Source organism: Trachypithecus francoisi, unplaced genomic scaffold (assembly GCF_009764315.1).
Source record: "Trachypithecus francoisi isolate TF-2019V2 unplaced genomic scaffold, Tfra_2.0 Lachesis_group21, whole genome shotgun sequence".
Taxonomy (NCBI): Eukaryota; Metazoa; Chordata; class Mammalia; order Primates; family Cercopithecidae; genus Trachypithecus; species Trachypithecus francoisi.
Genome location: NW_022681467.1, coordinates 24303547 through 24329651, shown reverse-complemented (window position 1 = coordinate 24329651; position 26105 = coordinate 24303547). Strand labels below are relative to the sequence as shown.

The following is a 26105-nucleotide window of genomic DNA, read 5'->3' as shown; positions in this document are numbered from 1 at the left end:
AGTCTGTGACATTCTGTTATAATAGCAGAAAACAGATTAAGACCGCTAACTTCATGCCTGGGGCAGGCAAGTGGGGAGAGGCCTTGGAGCCAGTAATTCTTTCTTTTTTCATCCTCTCCTTGAATGAGGTGTCCAAAACACTTCATGCTTCTTCTGATTTTCCAAGCCTGATATGCATTTTATGGATCTTGCAAACTCCAGTTGGGCAAACAAATTTGCTGGAGCCTAGGAAGACCCTCTCCAGTGAATAGTTATTGACCCAAGACAGAGAATCAGAGCCAGAGCATGCGGAGTTTATTCAAAAGTCTGGGCAATTTGGGCTCTGAGGGAGGAAGATTAAAAAAGGGTGTGGGTAAAAGACAGATCCTTGGCCTGAAAAACAATGAACGGAGTATGACTAGGTTGTCTCAGACCAGTTATTAGAGGGATGATGTGTGGGTATCATTAGCAGGACTGGGCCCTAGAATTAGAGGGCCAAGGGAACATGGTATCGGAGCTATGCTTAGGAGTCTTTACATCTATTATTGTTGATCTGACATGGGGAGTAGGTAAGAGGCCCAAAGCAATGACTCATGACTCGAGAACAGTGTGGGCATGGTTAAAGGACCTGCCCCTGCAATCTGGAAGGCTGCAGGGGGGATGTGGTTAAAGGGTCCCTGGAACTGGAGGACTGAGCAGATCATTAAGGACTGCAAAACTTCAGTGGAGTAGAGAAGTATTCAGCAAAGACACCTGCAGAAAGAAAGAAAAAGAGAGAGGGCGAGGTGGGGAGAGAAAGAGAAAGACAGAATGAGAGAAAGAGAATACCTAGGGAAGGAAGCTTTCACAGAAGCTGAAGAAAGTGACCAGTCTGGAGAAAAGGCAACCCAGCCCCTGGAGACCTGGAAAATCCCCTCCCTGCAACTGGCCTGTCTCTAGAACCTAATCACTCCTCCACATGAAAAGGATCAGATTCTCCAAAAAATCTATTAGATTGATTCTCAAGGGTTGAATTCATGCAGGAAACCCTGACTGAGAATTTGAATTCCTTGCACCTTTCTGGTCAGCTGAGTGGCCAAGCCACACAGCCTGAACTTATTAAAGAAATTTTGAACTAAAACAAAGGGATAAGAAAACATGGGAAAGAACTGGTATATGAAAATAAAATGAGTTGATCATTTTTTGATTACTTAAATAAAGCCTACTTTTTTATTCCGATTCCAAGAAGTAGAAAAGAATGCTTATTTAACAGTTACTGCCACCTTTGCTCACATTCAGAGTACATGGGGGAGTCAAGACATCTCCTGAAAACCCCTCAGAGGTGAGTGAGGTAGTGGCTTAGGGTGGCAAGATTCTGTCCTCCTAAGTCAGTTGAGGAGGGACATCGGGATGAAGCTCCACCCACAAGCCCTGCCCACATAAGTCTTCTCCCTGAGTGTGTCCTCCTTTAGTACAAGATGAGGTTTAACTTATTGCTAATATGTTTCACATTTTCCCTCCCCACCCATGTAAAGCTTGTCCCAAAAAAGCTGTTCTTTGATGAGGTGTGCCTTTTTCCTAAATCCCTGTCCATTCTCCTGACATGTGCAGAATTTCTATTCTATATACTCTGGGGCTTAGTGAGGGGTGACTTGTGGCTGAAGCCTTATCTACACTCCTTATATACCTAACATGTCTTAGAATCAATTCTCTGGAGAGACAATGAGATGGAAAATTGAGGATTCACTGGGGAGTGAGGGCAGGACTGGGCAGAGGAAGAGGCTGATGTGCAACGTGTCTGCAATCCAGTGATCCTTCAGTTCGATGGGGATCTCTGGATCTGGAATGACCTTCTGGAGTTGTCCCCGTTGAGTCAAGCGCTGGGGCCAGAAGCGACCCCTGCAAAGATGCATAGCCCCTGTGGTGTGTGCAGTTCCCTGTGGCTGAGAGCGAGTTCCAGAGTGGAATGCATCATTGCCAGCAGCAATGCTGTTCTCTCAAGTTCTCTCAAGCAGCTGGGGTGTTAGCCATGAAAAGGTCATCTGGGCAGAGCTCCACAGTGTCCCCACATGCAGAGTCTCCCTGTGGTGTGTGATCACAAAAGCTTTGCCCATACATCCTGCAAACAAAGACCTCCTTCCGGAGGGCCACCTTGTGCCTGACTGTCCATTCTTTTGCCGATGCTCACCAACACTCCCCAGACAAGGGTGCTTTCCCCTGAGGCGGTCATTCGATGTTTGGTAAATGTTGATTATTGCTAAAGCCTTCCCACAGTCCCTACACGTAAACTTCTCTCCTAAGTGTGTCCTCTTGTGCATGCTGAAGGCTGACTGATGGCTACAGTTGCCCATACTCTATACTCATAAGGCTCCTCTCCTGAACATGTCCCTCCCATGCCTGATAAAGGTCGACACATCTCTGGAACTTCACTCACAATCTGCATACACAGGGTCTACTCCCCATGTGTGTCTCTGGGGTAACATGAGGCTTGACTGATCACTCAGGTCTTGTTCATGACCCCTGCATACACAGGTTTCTCCCGTCAGTGTGTCCTCTGGTGTCTGACAAGATTTGACTTATGACTAAAGCCTCGCCCACACTCCCTACAAACATAATGCTTCTCCCCCGAGTGTATCCTCTGGTGGACAAGGAGGAGTGACTTCCGGCTAAAGCCTCGGCCACACTCACTGCACACATAAGGCTTCTCTCCTGAGTGTATCCTCTCATGTACAATGAGGGTTGACTTGTCACAAAAGCCTCGCCCACATTCCCTGCAAATATAAGGCTTCTCATTTGAGTGTGTCCTCTGGTGTCTGATGAGATTTGACTTCTGGCTAAAACCTCTCCTACACTCCCTGCAGACATAATGCTTCTCCCCTGAGTGTGTCCTCTGGTGGACAAGGAGGAGTGATGTCCGACTAAAGCCTCGGCCACACTCACCACACACATAAGGCTTCTCTCCAGAGTGCGTCCGCTCGTGTATGATGAGGGTTGACTTGTCGCAAAAGCCTCTCCCACACTCCCTGCAAACGTAAGGCTTCTCATCCAAGTGTGTCCTCTGGTGTTTGATGAGATCTGAGTTCTGGCTAAAGCCTCGCCCACACTCCCTGCAAACATAAGGCTTCTCCCCCGAGTGTATCCTCTGGTGTTTTCTGAGGGTTGACTTGTCACAAAAGCCTCGTCCACACTCCAGGCACACATAGGGTTTCTCACCGGAGTGTGTCCTCTGGTGTCTGATGAAGGATGACTTCTCACTAAAGCCTCGCCCGCACTCGCTGCAAACATAGGGCTTCTCTTCTGAGTGAGTCCACTGATGTCTCTTGAGGATGGACTTATTTCTAAAGCTTTGCCCACACTCCCTGCACAAATAAGGCTTCTCTTCTGAATGTGTTCTCTGGTGTCTGCTGAGGTTGGACTTCTGGCTAAAACCTCGTCCGCACTCACTGCACACATAAGGCTTCTCCATCGAGTGTGTACGATGGTGTCTGATGAGGGCTGATCTATCTTTAAAGCTTCGCCCACAATCACTGCAAATGTAGGGCTTCTTCCCTAAGAGGGTTCTTGGGTTTGTAATAAAGTTTGATTCCAGGCTACGGTCCGGTTCACACTCTCTACAGTTGATTGCTCCAAATCGCAAGGTTTCTGATTCCTTCAAGCCTGTGTCTGGCTGCACAGGGTTTGGTCTTTGGGCTGAGCTAGGTTCTATTTCTAACACCATGTTGCCTTTTCTAGGACTTGCTGACTGTCTTTGGAGTGGGCTAGGGAATGCCCTTGAGGTTTCTCTCTCCTCTGTCCTTGGAGACCAGGGTTTGGAGCCACCTCCTCTCTCCTGACCTTCTGCATTTTCATACCAACAGCTTAGATGGGAATACTGCTGCCCCTGCTGTTTCCAATGCCCTGGGCTAGAATTCCCTGGATGGAAGTGATTTTCTGCACATAAGCCCAGGAAGATCTGAAGCACATGCTGGCTGAGGAATTGCTGACAGGAGAAGGCCAGAAGGCAGGAGGAACAAGGGTAGGTTTCTGGCTTTGGTTCTGCTAAAGAATGAAAGTTTTCAGTTAGAGTAGCCATAAGTAGGGCTGCTGAGTTGTTCTGCCTTGTCTTAGGACAGAGAATGTTTTACTGCCATACCTGTAATTGATAGTATAAGTACAACACAATTTGATTCTGAGCAATGATTCCTTTATATTCCATCACATTTTCTATTGCGATCCAGAAAATCCACACCAAAAATATCTTGAGAAACCAGGAACCTCTCAAGTGAGTATTCTGCTCTGTAAACAACTTCAATTATAGTTAGCCTGCTCCTAAGCCACAGACATTCACATTGGTATATACTGTCCACAACTCTTTGTTCTGCTTGGAGATAGTGGTCTCTATGACACGTGTGGAAATCCCCTTATGACTTTTCTTATTATATAAAAAAGGGTCTCATAGACATAAAAAGTCCCTCAGTCTGGAGGGCTTCCAAATGTAGGAGAAAGCGTATGGAATACTGGTTAAAGAAATTATTGTATATAAAACAAATATAAATTTCAGGCTGCCCACCTGTAAACAAAGACTTATTAGAAAATGTCAAAGTATTAGGTTCTCTACTAAGTATTATGAATTCAACAATGAACAAGAAAGACATGGTCTATGATTTTAGGATTCTGGCATCAAGCCAAAACAACAAAATCTGCCTTTCTTTCCACTTTTCATAGATCAGTAAAAAGAAAAACTTTTCATTTACAGTAGCACCTGCCTACAAAATATCAAAACTAGATGTTGCATTTCATCACAACAGGATCTATCCGATTGATGCTGAGAAATGACCACATACTTGGCCCCAGACCCTACTGGGCCTAATTAGAGACTTCTGCCTAACTAAGGAACACTGGAATCTTTATAATCAACTGTGTCTGTCCCTAAAAACTCATCCTATCCTATCCAGAATGCTAGTTTTCAAACCTTAATTAGCATAACCATCATGAAACTGCTCCCTAAGAGTAAAACCTTTTATTTTTTCCCCCTCACCAAACTATACAGTGAATTTCTTCACTGCTATGTCTCCTTGCCTGTTAAGTAAATGGTTTGTGCCATTTGATTTTTTTACCTTTTGTGGTCTTTTAGTTTTTGACAATGTGTTTTCCCTTTGGTTGCTCTGACAGGGCACTCACCAGTGCTGGAACTGCTGGACTGCCAGAGGAACATAGCTGTGTGTGGACTGGTCCGTAGGTGCTCAAAGCTGCTCTGGCAGCCTTGCCATGGGTGAGGCTCTGAGCAGCTGTCAGGCTCTGCTTGCTGTCACTGAGCGCTCCCTGGGTTTATTTGGTTTACTTGGGTTCTCCAAGTAACTCATTACTTGTTTCTATTTCTGGCCAGTCATCTCTTATAAGACTTGTGGTCATTCTGGTATTTTGTGACATGAACTTTTTATCTTGATGTTTTGACTGTGATTCGCTGCCATCTTTTTGGCTTCTCTAGAAGCATACCAGGTCATTCAGACTACAGTCTGAATGTATATATGGCAGTGACGTAACACCCTACATCACTGAGAAGTATTTCAGTAGGAGAAGAAATCTCATTTGTGTCTATTTTGTGTTAAACACTGGAACCAAAAGCTCCTTACACTTAACACCCTGTTAAAGGGACCCCGTGTATACTCATTATGATTCTAATCCCTACGCCTTACTAGCAAAGTGTCATCATTTCACTAAAGATAATTTAGATTTACTGAGGCCATTTTGAGGAACTCTGCTTTCTATCATCCCCTTTTGCTGTATAATAATTCAGTATATATTTCTTTTTTTTTTTTTTTTTTTTTTTTTTTGAGACGAAGTCTCGCTCTGTGGCCCGGGCTGGAGTGCAGTGGCCGGATTTCAGCTCACGGCAAGCTCCGCCTCCCGGGTTTACGCCATTCTCCTGCCTCAGCCTCCCGAGTAGCTGGGACTACAGGCGCCCGCCACCTCGCCCGGCTAGTTTTTTGTATTTTTAGTAGAGACGGGGTTTCACCATGTTAGCCAGGATGGTCTCGATCTCCTGACCTCGTGATCCGCCCGCCTCGGCCTCCCAAAGTGCTGGGATTACAGGCTTGAGCCACCGCGCCTGGCCATTTCTTTTTTTTTTTTTTTGAGACGGAGTCTCGCTCTCTCTCCCAGTCTGGAGTGCAGTGGCACCATCTCGGCTCACTGCAAGCTCTGCCTCTCATGTTCACACCATTCTCCTGCCTCAGCCTCCCGAGTAGCTGGGACTACAGGCGCCCGCCACCACGCCCGGCTAATTTTTTGTATTTTTAGTAGAGACAGGGTTTCACCGTGTTAGCCAGGATGGTCTCGATCTCCTGACCTCGTGATCCACCCGCCTCGGCCTCCCAAAGTGCTGGGATTACAGGTGTGAGCCACCGCACCCGGCCAATAATTCAGTATATATTTCTAAAGAACTATATAGTTGAGAGATCTGGCTTGCATCATCAATGTATTTACTCATTTGCTTAATCTTAAAATGCAAGGAATAAGGCCAGGTGCAGTGGCTCATGCCTGTAATCCCAGCACTTTGGGAGGCTGAGGCAGGCAGATCATCTGAGGTCGGGAGTTCTAGAACAGCCTGACCAACATGGAGAAACCCCATCTCAACAAAAGATACAAAATTAGCCAGGCGTGGTGGCACATGCCTGTAATCCCAGCTACTTGGGAGGCTGAGGCAGGAGAATCTCTTGAACCCGGGAGGCAGAGGTTGTGATGAGCCGAGATAGCACCATTGCACTCCAGCCTGGGCAACAAAAGCGAAACTATGTCTTAAAAAAAAAAAAAAAATGCAAGGAATATAGTTTCAGAATTGTTGACCCACATCCTTAAAAAACACAATATACAAAATATAGTCCATATAGTTCAAGATTTGTATGCAGTTCTTCTTTGTCAATAGAGAAGGAGTTGGCCAATTTTTTCTGCAAAGAACCAAAGAGTAAATATTTTAGGCTTTGTAGGTGACATGGTCTCTATCATGACTGCTTAACTCTGCCATTGTATAACAAAAGCAGCCATGGCCGGGCGCGGTGGCTCAAGCCTGTAATCCCAGCACTTTGGAGGCCGAGACGGGCGGATCACGAGGTCAAGAGATCGAGACCATCCTGGCTAACACGGTGAAACCCCGTCTCTACTAAAAAAATACAAAAAATTAGCCGGGCGAGATGGCGGGCGCCTGTAGTCCCAGCTACTCGGAGGCTGAGGCGAGAGAATGGCGTAAACCCGGGAGGCGGAGCTTGCAGTGAGCTGAGATCGGCCACTGCACTCCAGCCTGGGCGGCAGAGCGAGACTCCGTCTCAAAAAAAAAAAAAAGAAAAAAAAAAAAAAAAAAAAAAAAAACAAAAGCAGCCATAAATAATTCATTGTTCCAAAAAAACTTTATTTACAAAAACAGGCAGTGAGACAGATTTGGCCTGTGGGCCCTAGTTTGCCAATCCTCATTTTCCTATGGAGTATGGTCAAGGCTCTCTGTTAAATGGGTTGTTTTCCCCTGTTACCTGTGGTCGTGTTATTATTTTGGAACAGTTAGGTAGATTTGTTTCTCTTGGTATTCCATTTTAGGGATTTTCCCTCTCTTTGTTGATTTAATTCCTTTCTTTGAGTATTTAAACACTAATATGCTCCAAAAGTGCAAAACTATTCAGAAAGGACATGCCTCTCCTTTCCATAGCCTTCCAGCCAAATTCCAATATAACCTCACAGCTAACTAATCTCATTAGTTTCTGGTTTATTAACCCTTGTATTACTTTGTGGGGGAAAAAAAAGAAGAAGAAGAAACAGATATGCATATGCTCATAATTTCTCACTTTTAAAAATACTCTTTGCACTTGGCTCTTTTCACTTAATAGATCCTAGAATTTACTCCCTATCAGTTCAGAGGAGCTCTTCCCCATTTTGGAAAGATGTCTCATAACTTCTTCAACCAATTTACTACATAAGGGCAATTAGGTTTCTCTAATATTTTATAAAGAAACAATGCTATAATGAATAACCCTGTGCAAGTGTACTGTCTTTGGAGATGAATCTTCAGGGTAAATTCCTATAGGTAGGATTGCCAGGTCAAGGCATACACATATATAGTTTTGCTACATGTTGCCAACTTTCCCTCCACAATAGCTGTAGCATTTCTGCATTGCCATCTGCAGTGTATAATGTTGCCTATATCCCTCAGCTTCGCCAAGTGTTCTGTCAACTTTTCGAAATGCTGCCAATGATAAGAATGGTGTGTAGTTTTAATTTGCATTAATCTAATTAGAAGTGAAATTGAACACCTTTTCAAACATTTAAGGGACAATGTTATATTTTATTTTGTGAATTGTCTATTCAGGTGTTTTGCCTATTTTCCTCCTATCTGGTTTTAGGGTTCTTCTCTTTGAATTTTAAGATTCATTCTATATTATGGAAAATAACTCTTTATATGTGATATACTATATGTGGCAAATATTTCCTGGAAATTTGTCCTTTCTTTTGACTTTGCTTACAGTGTCAAACTTATCACTCTTCTCCTCTAGGCATCTGGGTTTTTAGTCAAATTTAGAAAACCTTTTACTATGTCCAGGTGATAGAATATTTACCCCCATTCTATCCTAGTATGTTTACGGTTTAATTTTTTACATTTAGATCTAGTCATTTGGGATTTTTCTTGTATATGGTGTGTGGTATATGGTCCAATGTTATGTTTTTCCAGATGGATATCTAGTTGCCTAACCCCATGTATTAAAATGTCCATCTTTACTGTAGGGATTTGAGATGCCACCTTCATCACATACCAAACTTCCATAAGTACTTGGGTTGACTTCCTGACTTGCTCCCTGATTCCACTGGTCTATTTGTCTAGTCATGGGCCAGAACCACAATGTTTTCTTTATTTTCTGCTTACAGCTTCAACTCAAAGGACACATTTTAATTCTAAAGGTTTTGTAGCATACTTTAGTGTCTGATAAGGATAGTACCCTGTTATGGCTTTTATTTTTCAGTGTATTCTTGGTTATTTTTCCACCTTTATTTGTCCATGTGAATTTCACAAAAGAATTTCACTTTTTTATTGGGACATGTTAACTTTTTGAATTACCTTAGGGATAAATGACAACCTGATTTTAATCTATAAAAAAAAATATATTTTTGTTGTTGTTGTTGTTGAGACGGAGTCTCGCTCTGTCGCCCAGGCTGGAGTGCAGTGGCCGGATCTCAGCTCACTGCAAGCTCCGCCTCCCGGGTTTACGCCATTCTCCTGCCTCAGCCTCCGGAGTAGCTGGGACTACAGGCGCCCGCCACCTCGCCCGGCTAGTTTTTTTTTTTGTATTTTTAGTAGAGACGGGGTTTCACCATGTTAGCCAGGATGGTCTCGATCTCCTGACCTCGTGATCTGCCCGTCTCGGCCTCCCAAAGTGCTGGGATTACAGGCTTGAGCCACTGCGCCCGGCCTATAAAAATATTTTTTGAGGTCAGGCATTGTGGCTCACACCTGTAATCCCAGCACTTTGGGACGCCCACGCAGGTGGATCACTTTAGACCAGGAGCTCAAGACCAGCTTGGGCAACATGGCAAAACCCTGTCTCTACTAAAAATACAAACAATTAGCTGGCATTGTGGCATGCACCTGTAGTCCCAGATAGTAGGAAGGTTGAGGTGGGAGAATCACCTGAGCCCAGGAAGTTGAGGCTGCAGTGAGCTATGATCATGCCACTGTACTCCAGCCTGGATGACAAACGTGAGACCCTGTCTCAAAATATATATAGTTTTTTTTTAATCAAAGAAATTTTAACACAGATTTGGTATTAGATGATACCATTAACTTTGTTGAATGTAGTAATGGTATTGCGGTTATGTAAGAATCCATTTTCACTTTTTAGAGAAATGTGGTATATTTAAGGTGTCATGATATTTAGAATTAACTTTGAAATAATTTGGCCAGAAAGGGAGAAGTGAATGATAATGCAAGCGGGCAATGTGTTAGTAACTATCAGGTCTAGGTAATTCGTGTTCCTCCTTGACCTATCAGCCCTACAACCACTTATTTCTTTTTTTCTGAGCCGGAGTCTCGCTCTGTCGCTCAGGCTGGAGTGCAGTGGCCGGATCTCAGCTCACTGCAAGCTCTACCTCCTGGGTTCACGCCATTCTCCTGCCTCAGCCTCCCGAGTAGCTGGGACTACAGGCACCCGCCACCTCACTCGGCTAGTTTTTTGTATTTTTTAGTACAGACGGGGTTTCACCGTGTTAGCCAGGATGGTCTCAATCTCCTGACCTCATGATCTGCCCGTCTTGGCCTCCCAAAGTGCTGGGATTACAGGCTTGAGCCACCGCGCCCGGCCATGAACACTTATTTCTAAGATTCAGCCTAAGCTACCCTCTTGCAGCAAACGGTATTTTGGTCACAAAATCTGCTGTTCCTCCCCACTGAGCCCATCTCTGAAGAAGGATTATCTTTCCCACCACAGTGACATCAGACTTAGCTGTGGGATTTGCTTTGGCCAATGAAGGTTAGCGGAAAGTCAGTGCACTTTCAAACAAGTTTTAAGAGCCACGATGTGGTCCCATCATTGCTCTTTTTCCCTATACCTTGAGAACCCCATGATCCAGACAGAAACTGCTCCTTTTGCTTGGATCCCAGAACCAAGAGAGTTGAACCACACCTGAAGTAACCAAGAAGTAATGTAAGTGAGAAATGAACATTGGCTATTATAAGTATTGGGTTTATCATAGCATTATCTGGTCTAAGCTTATTAAATTATCTCCCCTGTGAAGGCTTTAAAGATTATTTCAGAAAGAACTGGCCCATTTATTTCTAACAATGCCCTTGAAGAAAAGACATTAACATGAATATGTGAAGAAAGAGAGAAAAAGAGATTTGGGCTGAGCAACATGGCTCACACCCGTAATCCCAGCACTCTGGGAGGCCAGGCTGGGTGGATTGCTTAAGCCTAGGAGTTCAAGACCAGCCTGGGCAACGTGGCAAAACTCTGTCTGAAAAAAAAGAAATAAAATAAAATAAGGAAAGAAAAGGAAAACGGAAAGGGGAAAAAGGGAAAAAAGGAGAAAGGAGAAAGAGAAAAGAAAGAAAGAAAGAGAAAGAGACTGGTTTAGGAGGAAAAATGGGATGCTCTCAAGCTTTTATAACTTTAAGAATAAACTTGTGGTTGCAGGCAAGGAGGAATACGGGATGAAGCACAGGTGAGACAGCGGTAGATAATGGGTTCATTATAATATGTGATGGGGAAAATCGTTAAAGTTCACAAATTGTTAAAGGGTGTAAATATAAACACGGAAAAGGAGTATGTGACACTAACTCCTATGGACCCCTGCAGTCCAAAGAAAAGAAAAAGAAGAAAGAGAATAGCCCAAAAGAGAGATGTAAGAGGCTGGAAACTGTGGAACATTACGGTGTCAAGCAAGACAAAGCAAACAATTTCAAGGAATGCAATTGGGACCCAGGTTTTCAATATCAAGATTCATTTGAACTAGGTCATTTGTTTGTTTGTTGTTTTATGGGTTTTTTGTTTATTTGTTTGTTTGTTTGAGATGGAGTTTTGCACTTGTTCCCCAGGCTGCAGTGCAATGACATGATCTCGGCTCACTGCAACCTCCACCTCCTGGGTTCAAGTGAATCTCCTGCCTCAGCCTCCTGAGTAGCTGGGATTACAGGTGCCCGCCACCACACTTGGCTATGAACCAGGTCATTTTTAACATTTTCCTCTGAATCAGTTATATGTATTAACAGTGGGAGAGAAAACAGTATGACCAGAGAAAAATAAAAACAAAACCTAGTTGGACTAAGTAGCTAAGACCAAATCAAAACACACTAAACCATTCACAAAAATTATCAATCTGTTTTTTTAAAAGAAAAACAGCCCACACAGAACCAGTCCGAAATGGATGAATCTACACTGATTTAAATGGAGCCAGGTCAGATGGGAGCTAGTTCAAACCAGAGAGAATCAGATCAAAACACATCAAAGATGAAAATGGAATAAGGTAAATCTGATTAAATCATATCAGGAAAACAGCCATGCCATTTGGAGCAAACTCCCGAAGAAACTCCTCCCTGAAACTGGTTTGTGTCTCCAAAAATGTGATTCTTCTCTACATGTTTTATCTAGAAATACAGGAATATAGGCCGGGCGCGGTGGCTCACGCCTGTAATCCCAGCACTTTGGGAGGCCGAGGTGGGCGGATCACGAGGTCAGGAGATTGAGACCATCCTGGCTAACACGGTGAAACCCCATCTCTACTAAAAATACAAAAAATCAGCCGGGTGTGGTGGCGGGCACCTGTAGTCCCAGCTATATGGGAGGCTGAGGCAGGAGAATGGCGTGAACCCGGGAGGCAGAGCTTGCAGTGAGCCGAGATCACGCCACCACACTCTAGCCTGGGTGACAAAGCAAGACTCCGTCTCAAAAAAAAAAAAAAAAAAAAAGAAATATAGGAATATCTAGAACAGTAAGCTCCAGTATAGCAGCCACCGCCATGTGTTTACTGAACACTTGAAACGTGGCTAATCTGAACTAAGAGGTGCTCTAAGTGTAAAATACAACCAGGTTTTGAACACAGTACAAAAAAAATAAGTAAAATACTTAATTAGTAAGTTTTTATGTTAATTTCATGTTAAAACGATATTTTAATATATTGGGTTAAATAATATATATATATATATTTTTTTTTTGAGGCGGAGTCTCGCTCTGTCGCCCGACTGGAGTGCAGTGGCCGGATCTCAGCTCACTGCAAGCTCCGCCTCCCGGGTTTACGCCATTCTCCTGCCTCAGCCTCCCGAGTAGCTGGGACTACAGGCGCCCGCCACCTCGCCCGGCTAGTTTTTGTATTTTTAGTAGAGACGGGGTTTCACCGTGTTAGCCAGGATGGTCTCGATCTCCTGACCTTGTGATCCGCCCGCCTCGGCCTCCCAAAGTGCTGGGATTACAGGCTTGAGCCACCGCGCCCGGCCAATAATATATATATTCTTAAAGTTGATTTCACCTGTAGTTACACTTGTAAAAATGTGGTTACTAGGAAATTTTAAATTACCTATGTGGCTCACATTATATTTCTACTAGACAGCACTGATCTAGAACAAGGAGTGGAAAACGACTGCCCACAAGCTAAATCCAGTCCTCTGTTTTTGTATCACCTACAAGCTAAGAATGGTTTTTACATTTTTAAGTGGCTAGAAAAAAGTAAAAAGAGTAGTAATATTTCATGATACATAAACATAATATTAAATTCAAATTTCAGTGTCTATAAAGTTTTATTGGAACATATCCACGCTCATTCGTTTGTGTATTGTTTATGGCTACAACTCAATGGCAAGTTAAGGGTTGTTACAGAGGCCTTATCACCTGCAAAAACAGTTATTGTTTGGCCCTTTACAGAAAAAGTTGGCCAATCCCTCATCTAGAGTTATGATGCAATTGACATTTATCAACCCAGATTTAAATAATTTTTTTATTTTTATTTTTAATTTTTTCACACTGAGTTTCACTCTGTCACCAGGCTGGAGTGCAATGGGCATGATCTCAGCTCACTGCAACCTCCGACTCCCTGGTTCAAGCGATTCTCCTGCCTCAGCCTCCCAAGTAGCTGAGATTACAGGCACATGCCACCACACTCAGCTAATTTTTGTATTTTTAGTAGAGACGGGGTTTCACCATGTTTGCCAGGATCGTCTCGATCTCCTGACCTCGTTTAGGTTTGCAAACAAACGAAAAAGAAAAAAACATGGTTTATGAAACCCCCAAACCACAATAAACTTGACTCTTAATTTTAACTTACATCACAGAGCTGTATCTCTCCCTATTCTCCCCCTTGCAAACCATGCCCCCAGCCTCACTGGCCTCCTTGAAGCTTCATGTATTGGGCAGGTACATCCCTTCATTAAGGTCTTCGTGTCAACAATTCCCTCCACCTGAAATGCTCTTACCCTAGGTACCTACAGTTCTAACCTCCTCACCACATTATGTCTTTAGCCATATATTACTTCTTCAATGATTTCAAATACCCAGTTTTAAAATTCAGCCAGCCACCCTAACACACCCAATATCCCTTTATCCTGCCTTATATCATTATTTTTTACTAAGTTGCATTTATCACCTTTTAACATACCGTATTATAATATCCCTGTATATGAAGCTTTTGGTTTGTTGTCTATCTCCTTATACTAAAAAGTAAGCCCCAGGGAGGCAGGGATTACGATTTTGTTTACTAATGTGTTGTAAATATCTAGAATACTTTTTTGTGGTACATAGTAGGTGATCAATAAATTGCTACTGAATTAATGAAGGAAAGGAAAGAACACAGCCTCACCCAATGAGAGAAGATTCCTGTAATTCTCCAGCATCACTTCTTTGTATAGATTCCTCTGCTCTGGACTCAGTCTCTTCCATTCTGCTTCTGTGAAGATCACAGCCACATCCCTGAATGTAACTGGTACCTACAAACAACCAGTAAATTAATGTATAGCAAGCCACCATCAATCTTCCCTGTGTGTGGAGCACAGCTGGTGACCCTGGAGAGCCTGGATATGCAAGTTGATGTAATTCATCAGAATATATGGTTCTCCATATGAAGAAGTTCTGAACACTACTGTGTGCCTAGTTTTCTGTTAAAACCTGTGAGGAGCATGACTGAGCACAGAACACATTCTAGGCCCTTGACATGTATGATTTCACTGGAGAAATGATTTGTGAATTACTTTGTAAACCTCAGGCTGTGTTTAGGACAGTGACCTTGAGAATTCATAATGAAGGAATTCAGAGATAAAACAGCAGAGAATGGGCTGCAGAAGGAACAAAAGCATCACAGACTTAGGGCTTGTGCTGGGCAGCAGGGAGTGGTAAAGATTTAGAAAGAATGGAAGAAAACTTTGATTACAGAGAAAAATGGGAGTGAACAGATGGGGTCTGGAATGAGCATTTCTTAAAAGCTCAGGTTACTAAATGGGAACTATGAAATCCCTGTCTTTGCTATGTGCTTTAGCAACTTTTTTCAAGAAAGCCTAATGCTTCACTCATCTACCAGACGGTGACCGCCTTTTCCCTTCCCAAGAAAGAGAATATATGTCTGTTCTCTGGGAAATGAGCCAGCACTTCAGGGGAAAAAAAAAACGTCATCCCAACTCACCACTATTTGGGCCTTTCCCTCCTTTTCCTGGGGCCAGTTAGTATCATGAGAAGGCAAGCCTAGTGAAAGAAAAAGAAGCTATGAGAAACCAGACCCTCCACCCCCCAGGCTCCCTGAGCAGCCCTTTTGAGCCTTAGGATGAAGGAAGTAGTCACTTTACTCAGAGGTGACCTCTGAAGCATTTTCAGGTGAACCTGGAGACTTGGCTCCCTCTTCATCTCTCTGGCCCCTCAACAATTCTCACCTTTCGCTTTATGATTTTGGATCAATTTCTTCATGGTCTCTACATTTTCCCCATTCTTTGAAAGCAAAATCTCTTCCCAGTATTGATCTCCCAGTGCTGAAGGATGAGGCAACATCATGGCCCCAGAGTCAGCCCAGTGTGAACCTTGAAATTCTGCCAGAGGTCCAGGTAGATGTTATTTCATCTCAAGATGGAGTTCTGCTGCCTGTGGTGACTTCTTCCAACCTTAATTGTAAAAGCTCATCTTGTTTCCATGCAGCCAGGACCTGTGGGATGAAGAAGCAATTTGCTATTGCTGGGGCTTTTATTGTGGGCCCTAGGCTTATGCCTTTTCAACAGGGATCCTGTCCTCTCACACCCTCCTCATTCAACAAACATAGAGTCTCCATCTACAAGGGTTCTCTGGATTTTCTACCTTCATTCACTCTCCCTTCATTTCTAGGCCCTCATGCTTATGTTCTGCCACTCTCCCTTAGCTCTCAAACCTTCCTTCTTCTGCCTCTGTACCTCAGATTCAAACTCTATGTTTCAGATCAGTCTCTGCTACTACCTGAAGCCCGAGTCAGAGAGAAGACAGAATATAACATAATGCCTATGGAGAAAGAGCCTGACTGTTTCCTGCAGACCAATCCAGGCATGCAGAACTCAGCTTCTGATTCCCCTGCCCCAACCCAAGGTTCCATCTATATTCAGTTACTTATGTCTTGGATGGGCACAGTGGCTCACACCTGTAATCTCAGTGCCTTGGGAGGCCAAGGCACGCTAATTGCTTAAGCTCAGGGGCTCAAGACCAGTCTGGGCAACATAGTGAAATGCCATCTCTACAAAAAATACAAAAATTAGCTGGGCATGATGGTATGCCTGTAGTCCTAGCTACTCAGCAGGCTAAGGTGGGAGGATCACCTGAGCTCAGGGAGTCGAGGCTGCAGTGAGCTGAGATCGTGCCACTGCACTCTAGCCTGGGCGACAGGAGTAAGACTCTGTCTCAAAAAAAGAAAAAAAAAAAAGATCCCTATGTCCCTGGTATTCTGAGGAGTTTAGGAGATCAAAAGTCAGTCCTTCTTACTTAAGGTTGAGAGCTCCAGGTCTCACAATTACTCTAAAGCGATAACCTCCTAGCTTCCATTTCTATGCATGTCTACCACATGACCTTACCAGAGATGTGCATTTGTGTATCCTGATGGGTCCAAATCAAAGTCCTACACTGATGTGGTCCCAGAGAAGGCAGGTGGTATTAGGAGTTATGCCACCTTCAGAGGGTCCTCAGACACTGTCCAGGATTTCAGCCCAAATGACTACTACTACTATTGTTGCCTAGTACCCTTCTGAGACTAGCTGGGGTCTCTAAGCAGCTCTTGTAACTCATCCCTCAATACCATAGGCAGAGATGACCACTCCCTCTTCTGTCCAACCTGGGCATCATACCATATTGCAATTTCTCTATTTACATGACTGTCTTGACTAAACTGTGAAGCTTCTTGTAAGATGAAAGGAATCTCAGTCTTTTTGCTAATCTACTTTTAGTGATTAGGATAAAAGAGGCCTTTGTGGTAGATTTTATCATCATTCCCAATTATTTGTTACCCTATAAAAAGATGGTACTTCCCTGTCCCAGACATCAGGCTTGACCTTGTAACTTGCCTTGGAAAATGAATGTGAGTAAAAGCAACGATGCCGTTTCTAAGCATTGCATAATTCCACCATTTCTCTTGTTCTGAGAACAGCATGTCCCCAAAGGGACTGTGGTTCTATTGTAAAAGGTCATGGTACAAAGCTAAAGCCAACCTACAATACCTGCAGTACAACGTAGCTGAAGCTGACAAAACCTTTCTCCTAGTAACACTATTATCTGTAGCTAACATTTATAAAGCAAGATCTTTAAGTGCAGACTTTTTTTTTTTTTTTTTTTTTGAGACAGAGTCTCGCTCTGTTGCCCAGGCTGGAGTGCAGTGCTGCGATCTCGGCTCACTGCAACCTCTGCCTGCTGGGTTCAAGTGATTCTTTTGCCTCAGCCTCCCAAGAACCTGGGATTACAGGTGCCTGCCACCACGCCCGGCTAATTTTTGAATTTTTAGTAGAGACGGGGTTTCACCATGTTGGCCAGGCTGGTCTTGAACTCCTGACCTCGTGATCTGCCTGCCTTGGCCTCCCAAGGCACTGGGATTACAAGCATGAGCCACCATGCCTGGTTACTAAGTACAGATTTCCAGTAATTTTCACAACACAGCCAAGAGGTGGATGCTGCTATTCTTTCCATCTCATAGAGGAGGAAACTGGGGCACCAAGAGTTTGGTTTATTTGTCTTTAAGATTACACAGCTACCAAATGTGTTCTAGGCACAGCCACAAATCTTAGCACTTTGAAGGCCCAATCAATAGTGGGGACTAGGGCTGGGTGAGAATGGGTTTATGGGCTTGCGTCCTTGTAGTAGCATGTTTCACTCTCCATCCCCAGTGTGTGGCCACTCCTTATAGGTATACACCCTATCACGTTGAACTCAGGAGTGACCACGTGACTTGATTTGCCAGTGAGCTATGGTCAGAATTGTCTCTTTGGGTAGAATCTAGTGATGGACACTAGAAAGCCACAGTTTTCACACTATTTATACTGGAGCTTTGGAATGGCTTCAGAATGCTGGAAAATGCTGGAACCCTATAAGTGAAAAGTCAGCTAAGCTACAAACGACTGTCTATAGTTATCATTTTGCTATTGTTTGTTTTTTCTAGGAATCCGAGAACACCCCACATAGCTCCCAGACCATGTTTCCTCCTGCCTGCTGGACATCTCACTTCAGCAAACACTTACTGAACATCTGCTACAAGCTAGGCACTGGGATGAGCTTTGCAGATATCAGGGAAATATGACAGCGCCCTGTCACGGAGAGCCCAGCTGAGGTGTGCAGCACCGTGAGCAGGGCAGTCCACAAGCTGTCACATAAACACCTAGTCTCCTTTCCTTCTCTTCCTAACCTGCTACTCCTTCTTTCCTCAGCTTCTTCACTTCCAAGACTCCCAGTTCCATCACCACACTTGACCTCTGGGTCATCACTGACTCTACGCCTCCCTGCCACGCCTAACCAATTACAAAGGCCTGTAGATTCTGTCCACATCAGAGCTGCCTCCCATCACCCCACACCAGCTAGGAAGCTCAGACAACAGCAAGAGCCTCCTGACTGGGGTCTCTGCAGACCTCCTCCACACCCCAATGCTCCTTATCCATGCCTCCCACAGTTGGCTCTACGTGCTGCTGATTGAGCTATTCAATCGTTCCGTAATTACCAGTGCCCACTGTGTGCTAAGGACTGCTCCAACATTTGGGATACTGCTGCAAATGCAACAGAAAAAATACCAGCCCTCGTGCAGCTGCCATTTTAGTGGGGTAAGGGCAAGGAGATGGACAAAAATAAAATATAGCTCAGAAAAGACACAAGATGTCAGATGGTGATACGTACTGAGGGCACCAGAAGGATCCAGTGGTAGAGACTGGAGGAGTTGCAATTTTAAATTGAGTATTTAAGGAAAGCTTTTTAAAGGTGGTTACTTGAGATTTGAACAATGTGAGGGAGTGATTCATGTGGGCCACTGTGTCAACAAAACTGTAAGGAAAGAAACCAGCCCGTTGAAGGTCCCAGGGCAGGAGTGAGCCCTGCTGTTTCAGAAATACGTTCCCTGTGGCAGGAGGGTGTGAGACACCGCGGTGGCAGTTAAAAGCAGTCAAGGACAGCGGTACCAGGGCACAGGTCATGTGCAGTCTTGAGCATGCTGGTTTTGATGTGGAGGGAAATGAGAAGCCATTAGAGGATTTGGAGCAGAGGAATAACAAGCTTGGATTTACATTTTAAAAGATGTCTCTGGCTGGTAGACTAGGGACAGACAAAGGGGACAGGGGACAAGGAGAGGGGCAAGGAAATCCCAGAAGGGCTGTTGAAATAATTCAGCTGGGAGATAATGGTGGTTTGGACAGAAGTGGACACAGCAGAGGTGGTGAGTAGCAATCACATCCTGAATTTCTTTACTGTATGTGATTTGCGAGATGAAAAGAAAAATCAAGACAATTCTAAGATTTTTGCCTCGAGCAGTTGGAAGGATAAGACTTACCATCAGCCATGTGCGGTGGTTCATGCCTTTAATCCCAGCACTTTGGGAGGTCAGGGCGGGCGGATCACCTGAGGTCGGGAGTTCGAGACCAGCCTGACCAACATGGAGAAACTCCATCTCTACTAAAAATACAAAATTAGCCAGGCATGGTGGCGCATGCCTATAATCCCAGCTTCTCAGGAGCTTGAACCCGGGAGGCAGAGGTTGTGGTGAGCCGAGATCGCGCCATTGCACTCCAGCCTGGGCAACAAGAGCAAAACTCCGTCTCCAAAAAAATAAAAAGTGTTTGGTGCTAAAGAAGAAGCTGAGGACAACTTTGCCTGAGAAAATCAAGGCATGCTTTGCAATGGAGTAAATGTGTGACTAAATCAATAGGAGTTCAATTGCCAAGTAGAAAACCACAGAGGAATAAAACAGTACAGAATGGAATCTATTCCCGTACAGCTACAAGGACACTACTACAAAAGGAGTAACTGGTAGGGACAAGACTGAAAAGGTGAGTTGAGAGATAATTCAGATATTAATCAGATATCAATATTAACAATCACAGTTCATATTTAGTAAGCATATACTATGTGCCAGGCCCTACCTTATAGGAATTATCTGCCAGGCCTTATAGGAATTACCACATTTCTTCCGTACAACTACCTGAGATGGGCACTATTATTTTCCTCATTATACAGATGAGGAGTAGAAGACACAGTGAAATAATGTCTCCAAGGTTACACAGCTAATGTGTGGTGAAGACGAGCTTTGAATCTAGGCAGTCTGTCTCCAGAGCCCACACCCAGGCTGGAGTGCAGTGGCGTGATCTCGGCTTACTGCAACCTCCACTTTCCAGGCTCAAGCCATCATCCCATCTCAGCCTCCTGAGTAGCTGGGACCACAGGTGTGCACCCTCATGCCCAGCTAATTTTTCTATTTTTAGTAGAGACGGGTTTTGTCATGTTGCCCAGGCTGAGTTCAAGCGATCCATCCCTTTAGCCTCCCAAAGTGCTAGAATTACAGGCGTGAGCCACCACACGTGGCTTCACACTGTAATTACTGTGTTTGGACAGAGTTGAAGGTAGGTAATAAGAAATGGCCCACTTGAGTAGGTGAGTGGCATGATCTTTATTTTTTCTTCAGAGGAGGAACTTAAAAGGCAGGGTGGAAGGTGAACTAGTGGTGGAGAAGAGATGAAAATTTGGGTAGCACAGCAGTGAGATGAGGGGAAAAGAATAAAGGGGTATGCCAAGGTAGAATTGAGAGGACTCCATCACTAATTAGAAGGATAAGAATTTCAATATCAAAGTTATAAGCTACATAAAAGTTCAATTCAAAAAAATTTACTGGGCTAGCTTTCTATTATAGGTATTGTTAGATTATAACAATATACGTATTGTTAGATTATAACAATATACGTATTGTTAGATTATAACAATATAGGTATTGTTAGATTATATTGCTCTGATAAGATTACTTTTTAAAAAGTTTGTACTTTTCTGTAAATTAAAAGAATATGGAGTCATAAAATGGCAAGTGTTTTAGGGTTAGCCTACAATTGGGCATTGTCATCGATTTCAAAGAAGGTATGAACTAGCAGGCTTAAACAGCCTAATTCTTCTTCGGACTGGTCCTTGACAGCAGTTCCTTTTCAGACTCAATAAACAGAATTCATACAGATATAAGTCAAAACAAAACTTTACAAAGCCAAACGTATTATCTTTTGCATTAACCTATTTTTTTCCATCATACATGCTACTAGTATGTGCATTAGCATGATATTCTAACATACATTGCATTAACAATTAAAAGGTGGCAGCTCAGGGTGAACTCTTCTGTTATTCATTTCTTCCTAAATTTTTAAGGGCTTTTTCTCAGTCAATAGTTTGTACAAACTGGTTAGTTTAACTTCAATACCCATTTCATTAAAGTTGATGGATCGTGATGAAATGCATTTAAGGCAGATAGTGATAGATGTTTTTTTATCTCTTGAACACGAGCTTTGTCTGAATAATGTTCTTTTATCTCTTGAACACAAGCTTTAAATAATTACAGGTTTTAAGTGCTGTTACATTAATACTATAATGTATATGTTAGAAACAAAGGGATATTTCAAAGGTAGATATTTGAAAATTCTCTAGTCTCAATGTATATGTGTATTGAATATACTCTAAAAATAAATGTGCAATTTGCCAGTAGGACAATGCAGTGATTAGCATTAGGTATGTCTCTTTTATATCCTAGCTATGTCCCACTTTCTTCCAAGTGCAATCCTTTCATGTTCACTTGCTGTTTCACCCCATCTACTCTAACTTCATTTGGAAGACTTGTCTAGAGGATAGCATGTATTTTTACCTTTGCAGTGAATTGTATATGCTAATTGTGACCACAGCTATTTTTATGTTAACATAACTCCAAATGTTATATTAAATGTTCTATTATATATCAGCTCTAATCCCTTAAGTAAATTGTAAGAAATAAGTTCTTGTTCAAAAAAAAAAAAAAAGAAGGATAAGAATTTCAGAAATAACAAGGTGGCAAGAAAGACTCAGAGCTCCCATTGGTGACCAGGGGTGGAAGACACAGTCATTAACAGAAATCAGCAACAGGTAAAGAGAAAAGGGAGAGGGAGAATTGGCCTTGCTGAATTCCAGATACTTCTCCCTCTTATACTTCTTACCTGAATTGTTAAGTGTGTACAGTTTGCACTAAGCAATGGCACTTTTTTAGAAGAAATGGGCAGATTTTAAAACAATCTAGAATTAAGACATTAAGGAATTACTGTTGGTTTTGTTGAATGTGGTAATATTATGGTTACATTTTTAACAAACAGTCCTTCTCTGTTGGAAATGCATATGATAGTATTTTTAGGTAAAATTATGTGATATCTAGGATTTCCTTCCAAATACTCCAGCAGCAAAAACAAGAAAATGAGGGGGCGGGGAGCTCAATGAAACAGGGATTATAGAATGTTGATAACTACAGAAGTTCTAAATCCTAATTCTACCCAACCCAGTCATATTACACAAGTAAATTTCTTAACCTCTGTAACATGCCACTTCTTCTATCAATTCAGAGTTTTGATTCCTAACTTTCAAATTGTTGAGAGTTTAAAATATTATGGACACCATAAACCCAGTTGCCTGGCAGATAACAATGGCCCAATAAATGGTATTTACCATCATTTTTTATTTCACAGTAGCTGACAAATCCCTGGGAATCCAGCAGCCAGGATGAAATATGGCTGGGGCAAAGATGGTGGTAACCTTAATGAGAGTACCAGTCTGGGGTAATATTCCCTGTGGAGATCCTTGCCCTTAAAATCGCCCCACTATTGTAGAAAAACAAGCAAGGCCTTGAGTCTCAATTTGGACACTTTAGGGTACAAGATGTCAGACGGGCAAAGGAAATTCAGCCATGGTTTCGAGCAGAAAAGACACTATAGGAATGTGAAAGGTAAGTGGTACCTACCTGATAGGAGGCTCTCAGGAGCACAGAAGTCCTTCCTTTCTCAAGAGATAGTCCTCTCCCAGCAGGCAGGTATTGGAGAAGGTGGACCTGAGGATGAAACAGGCAGTGTGAATTTCGGGGTTGTCTCCTAGCACCCAGATATGGAGGCTAGAAATCCCCAAGTTTAAAATAAGTGGGCCAGCTGGGAGTGGTGGCTCATGCCTGTAATCCCAGCACTTTGGGAGGCTGGGGCAGGTGGATCACCTGAGGTCGGAAGTTTGAGACCAGCCTGACCAACATGGAGAAACCCCGTCTCTACTAAAAATACAAAATTAGCCAGGCATGGTCGCGCTTACCTGTAATCCCAGCTCCTTGGGAGGCTGAGGCAGGAGAATCGCTTGAACCTGGGAGGCTGAGGTTGCGGTGAGCCGAGATCGCACCACTGCACTCCAGCCTAGGCAACAAGTGTGAAACTGTGTCTCAAAAAAAAAAAAAAAAGGCCGGGCGCGGTGGCTCAAGCCTGCAATCCCAGCACTTTGGGAGGCCGAGACGGGCGGATCACGAGGTCAGGAGATCAAGACCATCCTGGCTAACAGGGTGAAACCCCGTCTCTACTAAAAATACAAAAAACTAGCCGGGCGAGGTGGCGGGCGCCTGTAGTCCCAGCTACTCCGGAGGCTGAGGCAGGAGAATGGCGTAAAACCCGGGAGGCGGAGCTTGCAGTGAGTTGAGATCCGGCCACTGCACTCCAGCCTGGGCGACAGAGCAAGACTCCGTCTCAAAAAAAAAAAAAAAAAAGAGCAGGCCTCCTCTTCCTTTAACAAGAAAACCTCAGATCTGTCAGAGAAGAGAATAATGTAAACAGCTTCTAGGGCACAGAGCCACGTGGGAACATCAGAATACCGTCTGCCCTGACAAGCTGCTATTACATATTTATCCCTTTAATGCCTATGGGCCTCAAGTTGTAATATTATTAGTAATAGTTAACATTTACTAAACTCTGACTGCATACCAGAGACAATTCCAGGTACCACACAAGTTTTACCTCCCCAAAGCTCCATGAGTTACATACCTTCCTCAAATTGACAATGCTAGAAAGTGCCTAGATTTGAAGTCTAGCTGTGGAGCGCCACACCCTTAGCCAGCTGGGCCAGTAATGATGTCAGCAGTGACCAATCTCTATGGGGTCTGACAATTCTCAAAGTGTATCCACACATAGGGTTTAGGGGATGTAGATGAAACAGAATTGGCCATGAGTTAACAAATGTTGAATCTGGTGACAGGTCTGTGGCAGTTCACTGAATGGCTCTACTGGGTAGGTTTAAAATTTGCCCTTACGGGCCGGGCGCGGTGGCTCAAGCCTGTAATCCCAGCACTTTGGGAGGCCGAGACGGGCGGATCACGAGGTCAGGAGATCGAGATCATCCTGGCTAATACAGCGAAACCCCGTCTCTACTAAAAAATACAAAAAACTAGCCGGGCGACGAGGCGGGCGCCTGTAGTCCCAGCTACTCGGGAGGCTGAGACAGGAGAATGGCGTGAACCCGGGAGGCGGAGCTTGCAGTGAGCTGAGAGCCGGCCACTGCACTCCAGCCTGGGCGGCAGAGCAAGACTCCGTCTCAAAAAAAAAAAAAAAATTTGCCCCTACGAAAAAATTAAAAATAAAATTAAACACTTGATATCCAGAACTCGCCATATGCCAGAAGTGATTTGGATTGTTGACCAGAAGCCATCAGAGTTCTCCACCATACCTAACCCTTCACAGCCCCAAACCAGATGTTTGGCCCTAACATATGAGGGAAAAGCAGTCCAGGAAAGAAGGAGTCAGCCAGATGGGCCACCCAGAGGACGACCAAACCCAGAATCTCTGCCACAAAGCACAGGGGGCACCTCCCACATGACACGCCTTGAGACAACAAGTCCCAGAGAAAAGGCCTGTCCCCATTTATAAAAAAAACTGCCTAGATGTATGTCAGAGTGATACAGCCCGCTATTATCAGAGGACAAAACCTCCCTCACCTCCCTAAAAACCCCAGGGACTCCTGACCCAAGACACTCGCCCAGACCCTCTCAGGATATTCTGACCACGTCTAGCTCACCTCCACTTCCACCCCTGCAACCCCTAACAAACCAAGGTCCATCAAGCATCAAGGCCTGAGATGGCCTCCCCCTAACCACCCTCGTCACCACTTGGGACATATCCAGCCCCACCCAAAACACAGAAAAACTCGGAGATGCAGGACTCAGAACGCTCCCCAGCCAAAAACCACCCAGGGATGTGCGGACCTAGCCACGTTCCCATCCCAGCCTTGGGGATGTTGGTCCATTTGGCCCTGGCAGAACTCAACCCCACAGCCCAAATAAACCCAAGGACGCACGACTGGGGCCGCCCTTCCTATTCGAAAACCGGTTGACCCAGAATAATCCCGCCTCGTTCAAGACAGGCGTTAGAATTCCAGGTCACTCTCACAAGACAGACGATAGAATTCCCGGTCACTCTCGTGCCCCCAAGGGAAAAAAGGTCCGCGAAGGTCCCGGCAAGCAGGAGCTCACCCCATCGCCCCGTCCCAATGAGCACCGCGAGCCGCGCCCCCTCCTCCAAAAACCAAATATCTCCAACCCGCACTCCCCATCGGCCACACTCTACCCTGCGTCCTAACCTACACCCGGCTTTTCCCGAACCTCCTTTCCCCACGAGAGAGGGCATCCTGGGGCCAAGGAGCCGCGGAGGCCGCGCTCACCGGAGCCAGCGGGCCCAGGAACTCGGCCGTCGACCTACGCCAGAACTACAGTTCCCAACATCCTCGCAGGCTTCGGCTCCCATTGGCCGCCACGTAGCCGCTTCTGGGCCGTGCAACGGTTAATTTTCAGGACATTGGCTACTGCAGTGACAGCCTCTCCGTCTCTTCTTAAAATACCCATGCTGGGCTGGGCGCAGTGGCTCCACGCCTGTAATCCCAGCACTTTGGAAGGCCGAGGCGGGCAGATCACGAGGTCAGGAGATCGAGACCATCCTGGCTAACACGGTGAAACCCCGTCTCTATTAAAAATACAAAAAAATAGCAGGGCGTGGTGGCGGGCGCTGTAGTCCCAGCTGCTCGGGAGGCTGAGGCAGAATGGCGTGAACCTGGGAGGCGGAGCTTGCAGTGAGCCGAGATCGCGCCACTGCACTCCAGCCTGCACTCGCTCGCGACAGAGCGAGACTCCGTCTCAAAAAACAAACAAACAAACAAAAAAACCCATGCTGAAAACAGGTT

At 44.4% G+C, this 26105-nt stretch overlaps 1 protein-coding gene across 8 annotated transcripts; it reads right to left on the bottom strand.

Annotated features, from left to right (window-relative positions):
- Positions 1–1157: 1157 nt before the first annotated feature.
- On the bottom strand, positions 1158–25881 carry ZNF343 (zinc finger protein 343). 8 transcript variants are annotated; one of them, XM_033185897.1, is made up of 6 exons: positions 25509–25881; positions 22870–22956; positions 15317–15582; positions 15073–15131; positions 14257–14383; positions 1158–3996 (listed from the first exon to the last, which is right to left on the bottom strand). In XM_033185897.1, exons 3-6 carry the CDS (start codon positions 15432–15434, stop codon positions 2501–2503), a joined length of 1800 nt encoding a protein of 599 aa, XP_033041788.1. In that variant the 5' UTR covers positions 15435–15582; positions 22870–22956; positions 25509–25881; the 3' UTR covers positions 1158–2500. The 8 variants fall into 8 exon arrangements, with proteins under 8 accessions (XP_033041788.1, XP_033041791.1, XP_033041789.1 ...); XM_033185900.1 differs by having other exon boundaries at positions 25531–25881; XM_033185898.1 differs by having other exon boundaries at positions 25590–25881.
- Positions 25882–26105: the final 224 nt, after the last annotated feature.

Coding starts and splice junctions, on each gene's coding strand:
- ZNF343 (XM_033185897.1), bottom strand. CDS start 15,434: ATGATGTTGCCTCATCCTTCAGCACTGGGAGATCAATACTGGGAAGAG. Junction 15,132..15,316: donor CCAAAATCATAAAGCGAAAG/GTGAGAATTGTT, acceptor TTCTTTCACTAG/GCTTGCCTTCTCATGATACT. Junction 14,384..15,072: donor AGGGAAAGGCCCAAATAGTG/GTGAGTTGGGAT, acceptor GGTTGTTTGTAG/GTACCAGTTACATTCAGGGA.